Genomic DNA, 20,383 nt, shown 5'->3' with positions numbered 1-20,383 from the left:
CACATAGAGGAAGTGAAGTACAACATACGGAGAGTTGTAGTACCTCTACCTCTCACATTGGGCACACAAAACCATCCTTGTATTCAATTTTCGTGAAAGTTTGATTTGATTCACTTTCTCCTTTTGTCTTTTTCTGGCGCCCTGGTCTCCCTTTCCCTTTACTTCCAGAATTCATCAAAGCCTATGCAGATGTGGTCTTTCTTGCTGACACATCACAGGACACATCATGGGCCAGTTTCCAGAGGATACAGAATTTCCTCTCCAGAGTGGTTGGCATGCTGGAGGTTGGCAGGGACAAGTACCAAATTGGGCTGGCTCAGTATGGTGATCAAGGTCATACTGAGTTTTTGCTCAATACCTACAAGAACCAGAATGAGATAATAGCTCACATTCATGAGCGTTTTGTGCCCCTGGGTGGCTCCAGGAGGACAGGCAAGGCACTGCAATACCTTCTTCAGACATTCTTCCAGGAGGAAGCAGGAAGCCGGCTTCTCCAGGGCATTCCCCAGTATGCAGTGGTCATTAACTCAGGCAAATCTAAGGATGAAGTCCAGGATGCTGCACAGAGACTAAGAGAGAAAGGCGTGAAAGTTATGTCTGTGGGTGTGCAGGACTTTGACAGGAGAGAACTGGAAGGGATGGGGTCTCCAGATCTTGTCTATGATATGCAGAGAGAAGATGAAGTCAGACACATAGTAGAAGATATGAACGTGGTGATCCAAGGCACTGGACAGCAGCAGCACAGGATTACAGCCAACGAGGAGGCTGTAGGAGGTAAGGTTTGGTCTGAGGATATGTGAGTCACTGGGAGATCTCAGTGTAAGAGGAAAGTCTGGGGAAAGAACAGAAAAGGTGAGTATTCTGGATTCCTCAGTACTGGGACACTAGCACTAGGAGACAGGAAAGAGTAGGAAGCATGGGATGGCTCAGGTACAATTTTGTTTTAGTTAACTATGGTCACAATGATGCTACATAACAAACCAGGTGGAAAGTCAGTGACTGAGAAAAATCATTTATTCTCACAGATGGTTGAGGAACAGCTGATATTGGCTGGGCCCAAACAAATAGCTCTGCTGATATTGTCTGGGCCTCTTCACAGATTTGGGATTTGTCTGGGTGTTGGTTGATCTAGGTTTGGCTCTGCTCCACATATCTCTTATCTTATTCCTGGGATCAGCAGGCTAGTCTGGGTGTATTCTCCTGGTAATTGCAGAGGTACCAGAGAGAAAACCAATTGCATAAGCATTTCTCAAACCTCTGCTCCATCATCTGCTAACATTTTATCGACCCAAGCAAGTAATATGGCTATGTTGAAATGAATAGAGTAGAAAAGTGTATCTTCTCATGGAATAAGGAGTAAGGAGATAATATTTCTGAGTAAGAATCTAAATTACCATGTACCTTTTCCAGGAGAAGGAGCACTCAGGTTTCTCCTCATAGATTCGATAAAGTGCTTCCTTATGTTGGCATCCAAGACACCCAAGGGAGATACTGATGGCATTTTGGTTAGGACAATTCATAGTGTACAATTGTCCTGTGCATTGTCAGAGGTTTAATATCCCTAGTTTCTGCCAGCATCATCCCTGAATCATTATGGTAATCCAAAACATCCCCATACATTTCCAAAATGTCCCTTGTAGATAGGTACCACTCTTGGCTGAGAACCACTGAGACTTATCTCCTCTAAGTCTTTGTACACATTCTATTCACCGACCAAGCTGAGCTACTCATCATTTGCTGTATGTATATCATGCTTTCCCACCTCTGTCTCTGCTCTTGAATACACTATAATATCAGCCTGTGATGCCCACAGTCAAAATTTACCCTTCAGTTCTTAAGTTACCCTCTTGATGAAGCATCCTTTGAGCCCTACAACTAGAAGTGGCCAATTTTTCCTTTCTCTGAATTGTCACACCTCTGCCCAGACCTATCAACATCTAGAGCTTGGGGTCCTTGGAAATTTATGGGCAGAAAAAAGACAAACACATATATGACAAGAAGAGGAAAATCCAAACAGAGGTAATAAGGAACTAAGAAGCATCTTATGGAGATACTACATTAAGTAGAGATAGTACAAAAGGAGGGCATACTAGAAGATGTGAGCTGGAAGGAATTGTGCTGGTCCCTGAATAACAGGTTATTTTAATACATAGGAGAAGGAAGGAGGGTACTCTGGACAAGGGGAAGAACCATGTAAGGGGTCTACGCTCCTGGTAAGGGTGTGGAAATGGGAATGGTCTGAATGAATGTGGAAGAAAGTTTAAAAATGGAGCCAATTTGGATCCGTGGAAGAGTATAGAATTAGTGAGATGAGATTGGATTAGGTATGATAGACCCTGACTACAGGATCCCAAAGACACTAGAAGTAATTGAAAATTACTTTTAAACAAGAAATATGACATGACCAAAGCAGTCTTTCAGGAAACCTTCAGCGGGCAGGCTGGGTTCCAAATGGCACCTCAGACTCAGAAGGACTTTAAGGCTGAGCTGTCATCTGGCCACGTGGAGAGGATGTCTGGGCCCAGCCCAAGGGTGATTCTGATAATGAGGAAAAGGAAGGAATCCTGAAGACAATTCGAAAGGAGAATAACAGCACTTGGTACAAGAAGGTGAAGGAAGGGAGATGTCAAAGATGTCTGGAGTTTCTAGAGTCTGTGTTTTGGACTTGCTAAAATTGTGGACAACATCCTCCTTTAAAATCTAGGATTGAATTTTGATTCTTTATGAAAAAGGACCACAGGGGAAATTTCAGGACACCAAGAGACAAAAGAGAAAGTTAAAAGGTTATTCTATTGCCCCTAAACCTTGTTTCACTATATTCAGTTGTTTATACAGTGGTTTCAAGCTTCTGCATGAATGGTTTTGGCTCTCTGCTGGGGAGATTTCCTTTTTCACAGATCAAAGCAGATATGGACCTTGACACTATGTGGACACAGTGGGTTTCCCTGCAATAGGCACTGTTTCAAATAGAGAGAGTGGTGTTTGCATTCTTCTTGGCAGCAAGTTTATGTTTTATTCCTTCATACGAGGTAAGTGGAAGGGAAGGTTCTTCTGTAGCAAAATGAAACAGCCAGCTAGCCTAATATTTGGATAAAGATTTTTCATAGAAACTTGCAACATTTCAGGCTGCCTCTGTTAAAATGACATGACATTGATCAGAGAAACGTTTAAAAATTAACAGCCACAGTTAATTTTCATCTTTTGGGAGGTTTCAGGCCTATAAATGAGAATTTGACCCAGGGTCTCTTGAAACTAGAAAAATGAAGAAAAATTAGTCAAAACTCAGATTCTTCTGATGGACTTAGATAAATGGAAAAGCAATCTTGAAGCACTTCATTGTCAATATTCATATATTTAAATATTTTGCAAGTGATGTGAATACTCTTCCATGTGAGAATTTCTGAAATAGGTATGAACCCTGTGATGTTCTTTGACCGTCATGCCAAATAAAGGCTTCTATTGAATTCTAAAATATAGAAATATAAGTTCATATGATATATATTATTATAATTATAATAATAAATATATTATGTAACATATAAAATATATCATAATACAGCTTTTATGTATTAATGTTGTCTTTATTATTCTGTTCTTATGCTAAAGTCCTTCTTTCTGATTTTGCTTGTTTGCAGCATGCACAACTGCTATCCGGGCTGACTTAGTATTCCTCATTGAGGAATTTAGCAGGGTTAGGCAACCCAATTTCCAACAAGTTGTCAATTTCCTAAAGACCATTGTCAGTTCTTTAATAAGCATTCATCCTGATACTGTGAGATTTGGCTTGGTCTTCTACAGTGAAGAACCACGACTCGAATTTTCACTGGACACATTTCAGAATCCAGCCAAAATCTTGGAGCATTTGGACAAATTAACCTACCGGGAAAGAAGAGGAAGGACGAAGACTGGTGCTGCATTAGATTTCCTGAGAAACGAGGTTTTCATTCAGGAGAAGGGTAGCCGGTCCAACCACGGTGTGCAGCAGATAGCTGTGGTCATCACGGAAGGCTTCTCCCAAGACAGTGTATCTAGACCCGCTTCTCACCTCCGAAGGGCCGGCGTCGCCATCTATGCGGTGGGCACCCAGAATGTCTCAGAGAGTAAGGACCTGGAGAAGATAGCATCATATCCTCATTGGAAGTATTCACTCCCCCTGGAATCCTTTTTGCAGCTCTCTGTAGTACGAAGCAAGCTTATAAACCAGCTCTGCTCTGAGATGGTGGACAGTAAAATTTCCTTTAGAGGGATGAGCTATCCCCTACAAGAAGGTAGGAGGGTCTTTTCCAAATTTGATATTTTTAAATAAAAAACTTTTCTTAAGTTTTTAAAGTTGCTCTATGTACCCATCTCCTCTATCCTCCAACAAAGAAAAGATTTTGAAGTCAATTCATTAAAAAACCAGAAACAGAAACTTTGTTTATCTTGATGCCAAACAATGCAGGAGAAAACGAAGTAAAAAGGCAACATTTCTGGCACCTCCTATCTTATCCTTCCTCCCTTTTAAAAAATATATAAATTTTGATATCACACTGTCACTCAGACTGGAGTGCAGTGGCACAATCATAGCTTACTGTAACCTTGAACTCCTCCAGTTAAGTGATCCTCCAGCCTCACCCTCCTAAGTAGCTGAGACTATAGGCATGCACCCCCATGCCCAGCTAATTTCATAATTTTTTTTGCAGAGACAGGGTCTCATTATGTTGCCCAGGCTGGTCTCGAATTTCTGACCTCAAGTGATCCTTCGTTTTGGCCTCCCAAAGCTCTGGGATTACAGGTGTGAGCCACTATGCCTGGCCCCCTTCTGCTTTAACAGTTTGATGAAGAGCTGTGTATATTTACAGTAGAAGCCCTAAGGAACCAAATGTGGACTGATCAAATCTTAAGTCATTGAAACAGGCAACTACTTTAAAAAGGATACAAACATACTTGAATTTTTAAAATGTTATTTTCTTTTTTACTTATTTTCTTTTCAGAAATTATTGTTTCTCACATACTTGAAATTTAAAAAATTAACTTAATATATATAAATTAATGTTAATTTGCCAATCTTTTGGTATAGGGCCAAGGCTTCTTTGAGTATGAGCCCTCCTGATTGGATTTCATGTATTTTCTTTATAAACTATCCAATATTATGTTATCAATAATTTCGTTTCAGTTTCTTTAAAGGAGAAAGACTTTTGAAACAATTCAAAACAGAAACAGAAATAGCTATTGATTTGTATAATCTTAAAAATGCCATCTTTTGTAATGCTATCTAGTACACTGGCAATTTTTTAAAAACAACTTTCTTTTATTGAGTCTTTTTTTAAGCAGTTAAACTGGTTTTCATAGATGCAATAAACCTCTCTTACTCACACTCAAATCCTGTTTATTTGCACAATATTTGATTAATTATGTAATTATAACAACAAGACTACCATAAACAAGCTGGGGACAAACCCGCTCATCTTGGTAAGCTTGTTCTTTCACTGGGTGAAGCGGAACTTCAGGCACTCAGTGTTTTATGGGAGCATCACTCATGCTTTACAAAGGAAAGGGAGAACATTGGTTTATCTGGTGAGTCACTAAAGTGGAGGTTGCTCAGGAGAGTTCCTACTACATATGCAGTTAAACAAAAAAACACACACGCAAGAAAAAACATAGTGGTTAAGCATATGTACTTTGGCATATAAATGCCCAAATTTTAAATCCTAGATTTGGCACTCACTGGCTGTTATGAAAATCTTTGCGTCTGTCTATCTTCTTATCTATTTTTATGTACCCATGCTAATATTTCTTGGATTCAAATTAGAATCATAGATTTAAATTAGAATCCTTGAAATGTACATAATTGAGGTAAAAATTCAAGGCTATAATCATGTCTTCAAGGGAAAATCACTGAGCTTTTTTCTTGTTAAACAAACACTGAGTGATCTGGTAATTTCTTGATTACTTGTGCTGAGGTCTAGAAATTTGAAACATCTAAGCAAATTTCTATCTTTCTCTTTGACCTATATTTTTAGTTCTTTTCTCTGTTCTGGGAATGAGAAACAAAATTGTTGAATGTGAGTTTCATTTCCGTATGCCTACCTGCCTATGTTCTGTACATGAGAAGGACAGAAGAGGAGCACTAGTAGTTCACAGTATGAAGAGCTGAGAGTTGTTTTGGTTTTTTTTTGTTGTTGTTGTTTGTTTGTTTGTTTTTGTTTTGATACTGCAGAGAAGCTAAAAAGAAACTTGCAACCAGAAAAAGCAGCCCAGAGTCTAGAAGGGTTGGGGAAGGGGATAGCCTAGAGGTAAATAGAAGCTATGATGATTTTACCAGAATTTTGTCTTGGATGATCACAATAATCATAATATCTACCATTTATTGGTCATTTGTCATGTGTCAGATACTCTGCTAAGCACTTTATGTGTATGACTGATGTGAATGCTCGGCAATCTCCAGACTGTAAGAAATATTCTCTTTCTCTTTTCCCCCGATCTGCTAAGACTGACAAGAATGTATAGTGCAGGCAATATTTAGGGCCCTCAGCTCCTCTTGACAATCAAAGGGCCCTGGACTATAGTGAAGCCTCCTTGGGCTGCTCCTATAGGGGCTGGCTGCAGAGATGCCCTTTCCTGCACAGGGGTCCTTTTCTCTGATGCTGGGCAGCCATCTTTGTGTCACCAGTGGATGCTGGGTCCCTGCAAAGTTTGGGTTTTTGCCTTATTTTTCCACAATTTCCCCCTACTCTCCATAATTCAGCAAACACTTACCATGGGATAAATGACTCCTTTCTCTACCCGCTCTAAGCTACACTCCTTTCCAATGCATGCCCCTCTAGGATAGCTACCAGATAAAATATAGGACACTCAATTACATTTGAATTTCATTCATATAAACAACAAGGGTTTTTAAAGTATGCCCCACATATTGCATGCACCCAGGTCCTCCCACATGAAGACCTGAGCAGGGGAGCCTAATTCTCACCTCAGACCACTTACCTTTCAGCAAAGAAAATGAAAAGGCCCTTCCTGGGGTCAAGGGAATCCAGAGATTAACAGCTCAAGCCTGGGCTGTCCTTATTGAGAGGGATTGGAGAAAAGATTTTTTTTTTTTTAGAGGAATCTACTAGATGACAAAAATAAAACACCAGCTACTCTTAACTCTACATGTTTAATACTGAAGTCTGCTCTGTTTACATGATATTACTGTCTCCTCTCAATAAGCTTATTGAGTAGCTGTCAACATTCTAATTTGATAGATCAGGAAACTGAGATGCAAGGGGGCCAAGCATGCTAGTAACAAAGGAGACAGGATTAAATGTAGAGCCACTTGCCCTGGAGGCTGGGCTTTAACACAAAGTGACTCATTTAATTCAGATCTTTTTTAAAACAATTTCTTCTAAAAAAAATGGGATACATGTGCAGAATGTGCAGGTTTGTTACATAGGTATATGTGTGCCATGGAGGTTTGCTACACCTATTGATCTGTCCTCTAAGTTCCCTCCGCTCAACCCCCCACCCCTCAACAGGCCCTGGTGTGTGCTGTTTCCCTCTCAGTGTCCATCTGTTCTCAATGTTCAACTCCCACTTATGAATAAGAACATGCGGTGTTTGGTTTTCTGTTCCTGCATTAGTTTGCTGAGGATGATGGCTCCAGCCTCATCCATGTCCCTGCAAAGGACATGCTCTCTTTCCTTTTTATGGCTGCATAGTATTCCATGGTGTATATGTACCACATTTTTTTAATCCAGTCTATCATTGATGGGCATTTGGGTTGGTTCCATGTCATTGCTATTGTCAATAGTACTGCAATAAACATATGCATGCACGTGTCTTTATAGCAGAATAATTTATATTCCTTTGGGTATATGCCCAGTAATGGGATTGCTGGGTCAAATGGTATTTCTGGCTCTAGATCCTTGAGAAATCGCCACACTGTCTTCCATAATTATTGAACTTATTTACATTCCCACCAGCAGTGTAAAATCATTCCTATTTCTCCACAACCTTGCCAGCATCTGTTGTTTCCTAATTCAGGCTCATTTAATAGAGAATGTTTTAAATTAACTTAAGTCAAGTTATTAAATTAAATTAAATTTTAGGAAGTACACACTTTTGCCCATGTCCTTAAAAAGCACAACTTGGATGGGAGGCAGAGAATAATGGAATCTGAAAAAATTCATAGCTTCAAATGTGCTCTGATTTTACTTTCATTTCCTTAACTTCCCCATTTGAGAAATGTCAAGTTATATTTCCTTCATGTCTTAAGTGGGGTGCATCAGAAACAGACTCTGAGACAACGATTTGGATGCAAATTATTTATCTGGGTGGTGATCCCAGGGGGTGCTGACAGGAGAGTAGAGATTTAAGAACCAATTCGGGGTGAGGAGTAACCTACATGTTATTGCTACAGGCAACTGGAGACTCAGGGAACCCATGCAGGACTTACCTTGGAGTGGTCCTATGCAAAGAACAAGGGAGCTGGGGTCTTTATCCACCAACATCTGCGAGTTATTGGGTGGTGGCTGCTTCTAGACTCACTCCCAGGCATTCTGGTCGTCCTAGTGTGCCGGCTGATCATGCTCTTAGCGAAAGAGTACCCGTAGGCGGAGTCACAGGTGCTGTCAAGGGAAAAATGAGTACTGAGGAAAGATTGGGATCAATTGCTCCGGTTCTTCACCATCTCAGATTCTGTTATGATGGGTTCTTGCTTCTTTTTATTGCCTAGGTTGTGTGCACATTGAAAAGGCAGATATTTACTTCCTTATTGATGGGTCTGGCAGCATCAATCCAGAAGATTTTCTTGAGATGAAGGCGTTCATGAATGAAGTGATAAAAATGTTCCAGATTGGACCCAACAGAGTACAGTTTGGAGTCATTCAGTACTCAGACAAAATTCAAAGTCAATTTATCCTCAGCCAGCATCCCAGTGTGGCAGAGCTGAAGGTAGCCATCGATAACATCCAGCAGGGGGGAGGTGGCACCGCAACTGGTGAGGCCTTGAACAACATGACTCAGGTTTTTGCAGACACTGGCCGAATCAATGTTGCTCGGTATCTTATAGTCATCACTGATGGTAAATCTTCAGACCCGGTGGCTGAGGCTGCAGAGAGATTGAGGGAAAATGGAGTTATCATTTATGCCATTGGAGTAAGAGAAGCTAACATTGATGAGCTTAAGGAAATAGCTAAAGACAAGATATTTTTTGTGTATGAGTTTGATTTACTGAAGGACATCCAAAAAGAAGTGGTACGGGACATCTGCTCTTCAGAGGGTAAGACTTTTTCTTCTTTAATCTGCTTTCCCACCTCTCCAAGAATATGTACCTGATCTATTTAAATAAGCTTCATTCTTTTATGCATTTTTTTCCTCCAATACAGGATCTCGCTGTGTTGTCCAGGCTGGTCTTGAACTCCTGGGCTCAAAGCAATCCTCCTGCCTTGGCCTCCCAAAGTGCTAGGATTATAGGTGTGAGCCACCACGCCCAGACAGCTTCATTCTTTAATCATGGATTCACTGGTTGGCAGCTTAGTATTGGACACTCAAAGTGACCACAACCTAGAATGAAGCAAGATGGTCAAGTTTTATATATTTATCATACAGCTGTGTCTTATTTTGAGACTACTCTGAATTGCAGAGCAACTTTGCTGGGTTGCAGAATATTTGTTTCATTGAACTCCTCTTCCACTCCCTTCTAAAATATTTTCATGTTGTGTATATGCCATTCCAGACTGTCCCTGGGGACTTGTAATTAATTGGCTTCAGATTCTTTTTTTTTTTCTTCAGATTCCTAATGAATGTTCTGTTCTGTTTCCTTTTTCCCCAGTCTGTAAGACTAGTAAAGCTGACATTATCTTCCTGATAGATGGTTCAGAATCTATCTCCTCAGAAGACTTTGAAAAGATGAAAAGATTTGTGGCGAGCATGGTGAACCAATCTAATATTGGTACTGATGGAATTCAAATTGGCCTTTTGCAGTTCAGCTCAATCCCCCAGGAAGAATTCAGGCTCAACCAATACTCCTCAAAGGTGGACGTTTACAGTGCCATCTTTGATGTTCAGCAGATGAGGGATGGCACTCGCACTGGGAGAGCTCTGAATTTCACTCTGCCTTTTTTTGACAGTTCAAAAGGAGGGAGACCCAGTGTTCAACAATATTTGATTGTGATCACCGATGGGGTCGCCCAAGATAATGTAATCATACCAGCGAAAGCCCTCAGGGACAAAAACATAATTATTTTTGCCATTGGGGTGGGAGAAGCCAAAAAATCACAACTTTTGGAGATCACTAATGACGAGGACAAAGTGTACCATGATGTAAATTTTGAGGCCCTGCAGAACCTGGAGAAGGAAATTCTTTCTAAGGTCTGTGATCCACAAGGTGAGTGACAGAGAAATGCTATTTGATCCACAAGCTCATCGTTGGTGTTAGAGATGCTATCGGTTCTCTTAATAAAGTAAAACTATGATCCTTCTAACTAGGCAAGGAGGGGAGCAGGAGATCACCCTGTAGGGCCTGAGTTCCTGACGCTGTTGTTCACCTTCCCCTGGGGATTCTTTTGATCATTCCCATGGTTGTCATCATTTTGGCTTCTGAAGGCCTGAAGCTTCTTAGAACTCTGTCTCTAGGAAGTCCTCTTAACTCCTCCTTTTGTACCTTATAGCATAGGCAAAATCAGATTGTAATGTGTAAACACAATGTGCTGAAGGTTTGGCCATGTCAAGAGGGAAATAGAAGCAGAGAATAATATCAGTTAGACAGTCTCTCTTATGAAACAGAATACAGTGTCTTCTCTATGAGGCTCTGTACAGGGGTCTGTCTACTTTGTTGCCAATCTTCTTCCATATGACCAAGGTCATCCTTAATCCCGTTCCATCTCCTCAAGTTTTTATCCAAAGCTGCAAAGCGCAAAGACAGGGGTTGTTCCTTTTGACAGTCTGAGTCTGCTTTTCTTCCCCAAGACTTGCCTTTCAGTAGGTGATTGAAGGCATCCCAAACTTAAACACACATTTGAATCATCTAGGGATCTTGTTAAAATGCAGATTCTGAATTCAGCAGATCAGCATTCTGCATTTTTAACAAGCTCCCAGGTGATGCAGATTTTGCAGGTCCTCATCATACTTTGAGTAGTAGTATAGTATAGTATAGTATAGTATGGTATGGTACAATGAAGCACAATAAAGCATAGTATAGTGAAATACAATATGTATGGTATGGTATAGTACAGGATAGCACAGGATGTGATAGAATGGTATAACTTTGTATAATATAGCAAAGTATGGAAATATATAATGGAACCCATAAAGCCCGAAATTCCTTCAAGTGAACATGTGTACAAGGAAATCATTTTGTTGTTATGTCCCTAAATAGATGTGCATTTAATTGGATCTAGATTTTTTTTTTTGGTAGTTTTAGGCTGAAAAGAAGAGGCTACTCACCTCTATGTTCTTACTTAACTGTGTGCCTCTGGATGAGGTCCTGCCACCTTCAGCCTTCCGCTGGGAGGCAGAATATGGGCTTTTGACATTTACAGAGCACTTTCTCATCCTTTATTTTACTTGATTTCTCACAAGTCTGAGATAACAAGCAGTATTTTAAGAAAAATCCTCTTATCAGGTGGGATGCTTTTGCCTGCAAGTAATAGAAAACTTAAGTAAGAAGGGCACATTTTTTTTTTTTGAGACGGAGTCTCGCTCTGTTGCCCAGGCTGGAGTGCGGTGGCGCGATCTCGGCTCACTGCAAGCTCCGCCTCCCGGGTTCACGCCATTCTCCTGCCTCATCCTCCCGAGTAGCTGGGACTACAGGCGCCCGACACCTCGCCCGGCTAATTTTTTCTATTTTTAGTAGAGACGGGGTTTCACCGTGGTCTCGATCTCCTGACTTTGTGATCCGCCCGCCTCGGCCTCCCAAAGTGCTGGGATTACAGGCGTGAGCCACCGCGCCCGGCAAAGGACACATTTTATTCCATCTAACTGGCACTCTAAAGGGCGGGCTCCAGGTGGGGCACAATTAAGATTCTTATTTGTTTTTTTCCATTATGTATGTAGCACTATCTTTTTCCTTTTTTTTTTAACTGAAGATTGAATGCAAAACACTATTTCTAATGTGTTAGATGGTATACATTCATCTAACATGCACATCAAACCCATGTGAAGCAGGCGCTATCATTATGATACTCAATTTCAGATTAAGAAAATACAAGCAGGGAGAGATTAAGAAACATAGACAGGAAATAATAGAGGCAGGGTTTGAATTCCCCAGCAGTTTGGTGTCAAAAGTCCGACCACTAAGCATTATGTATGCCTATGAAGCCTCTCTATGAGAAACTAGGGCCATACTTGGGCCAAGATTTTTGTTTGTTTGTTTTGTTTTGTTTTTAAATTTTAAGACAGGATTTCACTCTGTCACCCGGGCTGGAGTGCAGTGGTATGATTCCAGTTCACTGCAGCCTCAACCTCCCAGGCTCAAGTGATCCTCTCACCTCTAGCTGGGACCACAGGCGAGTGGACATCGGCTCATTTTTTCTTTTAATTTTATGTAGAGACAGAGTCTCCCAGTGTTATCCAGGCTGGTTGAACTCCTAGACTCAAACAATCCATCGTCTTTGTCCTCCCAAAGTGTTGGGATTACAGGTTTGAGCCCCTGTGACTGGCCTGGGCCAGGTCTTATTTTGGAAACAGAGACTCAATTTTGGAGGACTAAGATGAGAACCCTGCATTCCACCAAATCTTTGAAGTCCAATTTTCTAGGACATTAAACTAATATCTTTGCTTATATTGACTAAAAAATATAACTACTTTGCAGTAGTCTAGCCAAATTTGAAAATCATTTGAAAAGAATGCACATAGACAATTATTTTTAAAAGAAGCATGAATTATGGTATGTCCTACATTAAGTAGTTCAGATTTTTTTAGTCATCAAAGTCCTATTTTTTGTTTATATGTGGGTAGATATTACACTGGGGAGAAGAGATACAGGATTTAGCTTCTTTTTTCAGCTTATTTTGCCCCATATAGTAAGTTAGGATTTGTGTTTATCTTCAACTTTGTCTTTAACTTTTTTGATGAAATTAGCTAGATACTTTTATAAGGGCTAGACTCTAATTAATGATAGAATTTTAAAATCATAAACCTGAAAAAGACCTTAGAGATTACCTGGCAAGATTTAATCCTCTCCATTAAAAGGGAGGGAAATTGCTTCTTGCATTTGTCAATTACAGAACAGAGCCAGCTGGAAATGTTCCTGGTGAAAATGTGAATTAGAAATGTTGGAATAATATGCCATACTACAAAAAGGAAATTCCTTTTTTTCTGAAATTAGGTCCAATATAGAAATGGGATTTACATCTGTGAAAGCTCATTTTTATAAATTTGAATTACATATTTAAAAAACCAAACCAAACCAAGATATTTTATGTGAAATGAGGAGAGGAAGGCATTTTCTGTCTTGGCAATTACAGAAATATATCTTACCAGCTAGCATGGAGTATGACATTTAGGGGATTGAATGCTCATGGCTCAGCTCTGATCTCAGGTTTTTGGGAAACTTTAAGCTAGTGTCCATGGTGAATGGTCTACTACATATTTATTTTCCCTCAAATTGTTCCTCCCCATCTGCAGTTCTGTTCTTGCAGATTCCGATACAGGTATACAGATTCTGTTACAGACACAGATCCAGATCCTTACATCATCATATAATCTAGTGTGTGATGGTCTAAGGAGAAAATATTTGAATGTCCTGGATTGCCTTGGACAGTCCTAAGTTATACTTGTTGTGCAGAAGTAATTAATAGGTGCCCTTTTATGATTGTTACATTTTAATTCATCCAACCAGATTCTAACTCAGATGTGTCTCTGACCATCAACTTTTGATCTTTAGTGGAATTTTGTGCATAATTTTATTATATACTGGTAAGTGTATAGGTACAGCCTGAAATATTAATGGGCCTTCAAATTCTAGAGAAAAACTTCCCAAGAGGGCTTAAATATTTTTAGACATAAGATACAGAAAATTGGGAGTGATTTTTTTCCTGACATTTTCTAATGTGCTCCCATGCTGCTCAAATAAGGTATAGGCATGGGTGGTGAATGAGGAAAAACACTTTCAGGGAAGAAGGAAATAATTCCAGTTATTGTTGAAAGAGACTCAAGGCTTGTTTATATTTTCTTTTTTGATTTTTCTTCATTGCTTTTCTTCATTGATTTATCAAACATTTAATGAACGTCTGTATTGGACAATTGGAAAATTAGATGGCATAGTCCTTACTATCAAGGAATCCTTGTTTAGTAGGGAAGAAGGTCAAGTAAAGTAACAATGGACATGCAGGGGCATTTAATAACTTAGCATGAGGAGGTGGGGACAAGAACCAGAGAGTGCTTGGGGAGTGGGGTGGGGCAGGCACTTGAACTACTACTTGAAGGACCAGACTGGGGTGGGAAGATGGGAAAAGACACTTTAGGCAAAGGGAATAGGATCTGCAGAGGCATAAAACTATGAAACAGTATGTATTGTATCAGTTAGCTTTTGCTGTGTAACAAACAATCCCAAAACTTAAACTACCACTATTTAGCTTATACTACTGTGGGTTGGTAGGTTTGTCTTTTAGGGCTAGATTGGCTGATATCTTCTGGGCTTAGTTATGCACCTGCAGATGACTAATTTTATTTTCTTCACCTTCAAAGGATGCAACCTGGATTTGTCTGTAGGAATTGATATCTCAACTCATTCAAAGCAAGTTCAGCAGAAGCTTCAAGGGTTACTGCCAGAGCTGATGCAACAGTTGGCTTTGCTTTCTAACATCAGCTGTGGCATTCCTGATCAGATCAACCCAAGATTCCGCTACTTGGTTCCTGGCTCAAATGGCAAACTTATCTTTGACTCAGGCTTTGAAAAATACAGTTATGAGATCATCCAGAAATTCTTGGTTCATCAGGCTGCCAAGAATAACAATATGGATGTCAACTTTTTGCAGTCCTTGGGAGATAATGCTATTCATCTCTCTTCTGCTAAAGTAAAGGTAATAAATGCTGAGAACCCTTGCTATGGAGCCATCAAGTAGGGTAGAATGGACAAGGCTTTGTGACTGAGGCCAACTAAATTGTTCTTAATTGGTGATCATACACAGAGGAAAACCATACTGTTACCCAATAAGAACCAACAAGAGATGTGTTTTCATTCAACAACAAATATTTTTTAAGCGCTAGAGATTCTATGCTCAATAATGCTAGTAGGAATATAAGAATAAAGTCCCTGCTCTCAAACTGCCCTCAGTTTAGTGATTCATATTCTTCCATAACATAAATTCATTTCCAAGACAACTTGGATGGTGTTTTAAGACTCCTTAGCTTTTTATGGTCACTCATTACCATTTAGAGTAGGCTTGCTATTTTTCCAGTCAGCATCTTGAACTGTCTTTAGTGACAGCTATTTAGTACAGCTCACCCCTCAAGCCTCTCCCTCCCTTCTGCTGTCTCTGAACTATATACTCACAAAAGCCCACAGAGATGGAAAGCTTTTATGTGATGTTTATTAGGAAATGACATCCCCAAACTTCATAACTTACATTTAGCTTTTCCTTTAGTCATGCATCTAACAGATGTATTTTTTGACTAATACCATCCATGTTTTATTTTTTATTCCTGTTTTAAATTAAAAATTTCTTATGAGCAAATAAACACATTTCAATTGTAGAAAATACATTACAAAGTATAACAGAAAATGGCAATAACCAACCCCCACATCCCCTCCCCTCCACCCCCACCCACACTGCATACACCGCACATGCACACACATCTCTCTGCTAATATTTTGGTATTTTTGGTTGATAAGGATAAATATTGTAAGTATTTTTGGAAGGCATTTTTAAATAAGTTCAGCTGATTCAAATCCTCTTTTTTTTTCAGGGGGATGGGGAGGTTGAAATAAAGATGAATGTGTAATAAAAGAATAAGTAAAAAGGAACAGGGTGAAAATCTAGGCATAACCAGAAAAACTCACTCTTGCATTTCAAATAAATGTACAATTTATAATATCCATTTTATGCATTCCTTCTCCCCTTTCCCCTCTGTTCCCTCCCTTCTTCCTCCCTCCTTCCCTTTCTCCCTTCCCTTCCCTCCCTTCCCTTTTCCTGCCTGCTCTCACTCTCTTACTACCTTCCTTTTCTCTTCCTTCCCCACCCTCTCTCCTTCCTACTCCTGTTTTCTCCCTCCCTCCTTGTCTGGCTCTGCCAACCCCCTTTCTCATAAACAACAGGTTCTTTTAGTGTTTACAGATGGACTGGATGATGATTTAAAGAGACTGAAAAAAACATCGGAGTTTCTCCACAGCAGAGGTAAGTGCATAGGGTTGCCCAGTGTGGGCCTCCCTCCTCCCACTGGAACTGAGGCACTCAGCTCTCCAGATGGCACTGGACTCTATGAAGCTTCCTGTGTGCTCACCCAGTGCGTGGGGCTCAGTGCTCATGAGGCTGATGCCCCATCTCCTTCTTCGTATGGACCAGAGGATGTTTTGGGGCTGAGACTCTCTGCCTTCTTCAACAGTGTCCCTGATACTGACCAGGGGTCTTCTGACTCAGAATGGTCTAGCTTTTGAGGGTGGAAGGTTGAAGGTACACCTCCTACTTCAATGGTGAGAGGGGCTGTTTGTTCTTTTAGGCCAATCTGGGGTCCATATGTCGTTTTCACCTAACTCTGGAGTCAGTCTAAAGCTGGGCCCTGCTCTTTGCATTGTAGTTCCCCTCTCTGCTCTCAATTCTTCCTCCTTCTCCATCTCCAAGAGTTCCTGCTGCTAGTCTATATGGCATCTTTATGCAATTAGAGAAAGACATCCAATACACTGCGTGGATGCAAGTGTATTGGGCTCCTGGGTGGTGAGGGGTATGCTGGCTGGATTTGGCCATGCATCAGCTCTCTCAGATGGGTGTTCTTGCGCAGCACAACTTGTTCAACTGTACACTATGGCTCTCACCATTCCCACTTTGTGCCATGTAAAGGCTCTAAAGCAATCTAAGGGTGAACAACCAGCAACTTGTTCAAGTTCCTTTCACCCCTTTTCCTCTTCAGTTGAGTATATTCAACGTATTTTGCTGGGGATTATGTTTTCCATTGGTTAATCATGCGCTAGAATATTTTTTATGACAACTTACTCCCATCTTAATTCACTGCATAGATTGCCACTGGAAGTTTAAGTTGTTGCATGTTTTCTGGAGGGGATTTGGGAGTATGCAACAAGAGACTAAACTTTGCTTACATGCTATGCTAGATCAGAAATTCCATTTCAAAGAATTTAGTTTTAAGGAATAATTAAGAATATGTACACAACTTTTAACCACACAATTTTCAAGCAGCTTGTTTACCATAGCAAAAAGCTGATTTGTGTGTATGTGCCAAGAACTTACTGTTCAAACTATTAACAGTAATATTTGTTTTGAAATTCGACGAACAAGGTGATTTCTAGTTGAATTTCCAAAACACCCTTGTTCATTTGTATTTTTGTTCTGTGGACAAATCCAGATGATCTCTTAATGCCTGCATTGTTAGGATAGGCTAGATTATACAGCAATAACAACCTCCAAATCTCAGTGACTTAGAGTAGCAAGAAGTGGTTCATCTTTGCCTCCTGCTCACCGTTCAAGAACCCAGACTGAAGGAGGGTATATCCCAACAGCTGTTTTTGTAATTTCTGTGTCAAGGAAAAGGAAATGGGGCAAATTGTGTACTACTCTTAAAATTTCTCCCGGGGATTAACGTATGTCACTTCTGCTCACATTTAATTAGCTAGAGTGAGCCATATAGTCACTTCTAACTTTCATGAGATAGATAATATTTTACAGGTAAGGAATTGAGGCTCAATGAGTGTTGATAACCTGACTGAAGAAGTGCAGTCCTATCATGTGTCCTTAAGAAGGGGAGCCAACATATTTGTGAACAGTCACAGTGACTGCCACAATTCCTAAGTGTAAACCAAAAGTCAACTTCAGGGATAGGCTTAGAAGGAAGAAATGTAATACAATGAGGGCTGAAAACCATCTGTGAAATGACAAAATGGGGGCTATAAGAGAGCCATGGGAGTCCTTTGTGTTTCTGCTTAACTTTCAGCTGGTGGGATTGAAAGGTATCAGACCAATTCTTCAAGAAGGCATGCCACAAACTAGTTTTCATTGTAACAAAATGCAGTTTGAGGCAAGACAAGTGAAGGCTATGGGAATGGTGGAATGATGGATGAATATGTAGGGCTGAGACAAAGATAGGCCATTCAAAAGACATGAACGTAATCTCCTACCTGTTGAAATTGTGAAGGATTCTCTGGACTCCTAATCATTGGCCTGGAAGGTGTCCATAAATTAGAAGAGCTCCAGGAGCTGGAATTTGGCAGAGGGTTTGCATACAAGCAACCTCTGAGCATCACACTGCAATCCCTCCCAAGCGTCTTACTGAAGCAACTTGTAAGTACTTTTTAAAATCGCCATCCTTTGCTAAGTTCTATTAATTACAATAATTTTAAAAACATTGAGAGAATTTTGTCTTCTTAGTGTGTAATGTGATATAGACTAACACAGATGAGAAAATAGTATGTGATATGGATCTGTTTTTCAGGATACAATTGTGGAAAGAACATGCTGCAATATATATGCAAAATGTTTTGGAGAGGATGGGTACAGAGGTGATTATGGGAGTTCTGGGAGGAAGGTAAGAATTTGTCAGATGTGAATAGGGGAAAGGAGAGACGATATTTTAGTACCCACTACATACCAGACTCTGTTATGTACTTAACAGCATTTTCTAATTTTACCCCCCTAACAAACACTTTCAGGTAGATGTTATTTTACATGTGTGAAATTGAGGCTCAGAGAGGTGACATCACTTTCCCAAAATTGCATCATTGTGAAGATGCATTTGGGAGTTAAGCCTCTTTGTCTCCCTGACTCTAAGTCTCACATGATTTCCACCATATTATGTACCTTCTTGTGGTCGTTTGACAAATAATGTCACAAATTCTGCCACTGTACAGGAGTTTTCACTTTTCTACCATATTTTCACTTGTCCGGCATCTGCTTTCTTTACAGTAGTAAAACCTCTTTCCCATCTAACACTCTTTTCTACAGCATCAAATTCTGAGAAAAGAGTTGCATCTCTGTTAACTCTAGGTTAATCAAGAGGAAAATTACTACTTAACACTTCTAAGGGAGAATATCTCGTTAGAAATGGTCCTCAGATATTCAGGGCTGGCAAGGTTCCATAATCACAGGGATTGAAGTTTTATGATGAGGGTATAATCACAAACACACAGGTAAGGTTAAATTACACCCGCTGGCTTTGTGTCATCTTTTTACATGTTTTCTTTGAAAGATTTTCCATGAGGTTGTTGGAATGAGCTCTTCAGGGTTTTGCAGATCAATCTTTTAAATTTAGAATAGTATAAAGTTTATAATTACTGTTTGAAAAATAAATTGTAATCATGCCTTAGCATTAGATTTTTCCCTGTCATGTTGTTATTCATTAACAGGGACAGATTAGAGAATCAGAAAATCGAGTTTGGGGAGCTTCTTGATGTGTTTCTTTGCAGCTTGTGCCTGTGCCTCTAAGGCCAAAGACGGGAGTACTTTAATTTTTTGACTTCTCTGCTGTTTCTGTTTGCAAGAATTCAGTAGATGGTCATAATGACTTTTATATCTTTGTTGATCACAAATAAAATATGCCTTCCAGGTCTTATTGACCAGCTTTTAGACTAAATAGACACATCTGACTGTAACATGGCAAGCCAAACTTCCTTGAGAGGAAATGGTTTGTGTGTTTTGGTGTGTAAGAAGAAGTAAAAAACAAAACAAAACTGGACAGTTGAGTCACACAGAAATAAACAACCATTTCTCATGAATAAGATAGGCAGGAAGACCTTTGCTTACTGATGTTTTGTAAAACAAAGTTGAAAGCTTCTTTAAGAGTAACAGTTTTCCTTAAGCTTTTAACTAGAAACTAGTCTTGATTTGGATTTTTACAACAGAATGACTTAAGAAGGGATTTTGGAAAATAAGAATAGTTTGATATACTGACTATTAAGACAAACAGGTATGCATGTTTTCACTGTAACACTGGATAAGAATATTTGTTTCTGTACATCTCTGCACATTGTGCCTGATATTTAGTAGATTCTCTATAAAATGACAACTCTGTGAGACAAAGGTATCTATTAGTAACAATTTTTATTTCACATAGATTTGAGAAACAAATAATTTAGAGGTCAAGTTATTTATTTTGACTTCTTGTCTTTTCAGGGAGAGAAGGGTTTTGATGGGTTACCTGGTCATCCTGGTGAGGAAGGCAGATATGTAAGTATTGAATGTTATTTCTTTACTTTGAAAGAACATGGCAAAATGAATCAAATATTAGCAATATTTAATTGCACCTAAGTCATGAAAGT

General features: G+C 39.7%; 1 protein-coding gene across 5 annotated transcripts in view; it reads left to right on the top strand.

Annotated features, from left to right (window-relative positions):
• Positions 1-20,383, top strand: part of LOC117084198 (collagen alpha-4(VI) chain-like) — a 100,649-nt gene that overhangs the window by 13,064 nt on the left and 67,202 nt on the right. For all 5 annotated transcript variants that reach the window (XM_033212694.1, XM_033212693.1, XM_033212696.1 and 2 more), the window contains exons 5-13: positions 169-774; positions 3,636-4,268; positions 8,696-9,241; positions 9,794-10,348; positions 14,650-14,984; positions 16,220-16,298; positions 18,265-18,410; positions 18,562-18,654; positions 20,238-20,291. In XM_033212694.1, the coding sequence (XP_033068585.1) occupies positions 169-774; positions 3,636-4,268; positions 8,696-9,241; positions 9,794-10,348; positions 14,650-14,984; positions 16,220-16,298; positions 18,265-18,410; positions 18,562-18,654; positions 20,238-20,291 (3,047 nt within the window). The remainder of the gene's footprint in view (positions 1-168; positions 775-3,635; positions 4,269-8,695; positions 9,242-9,793; positions 10,349-14,649; positions 14,985-16,219; positions 16,299-18,264; positions 18,411-18,561; positions 18,655-20,237; positions 20,292-20,383) is intronic.

Source organism: Trachypithecus francoisi, unplaced genomic scaffold, assembly GCF_009764315.1.
Source record: "Trachypithecus francoisi isolate TF-2019V2 unplaced genomic scaffold, Tfra_2.0 Lachesis_group0, whole genome shotgun sequence".
In the NCBI taxonomy this organism is placed as follows: domain Eukaryota; kingdom Metazoa; phylum Chordata; class Mammalia; order Primates; family Cercopithecidae; genus Trachypithecus; species Trachypithecus francoisi.
This window is presented reverse-complemented; position numbering and strand designations above follow the sequence as displayed.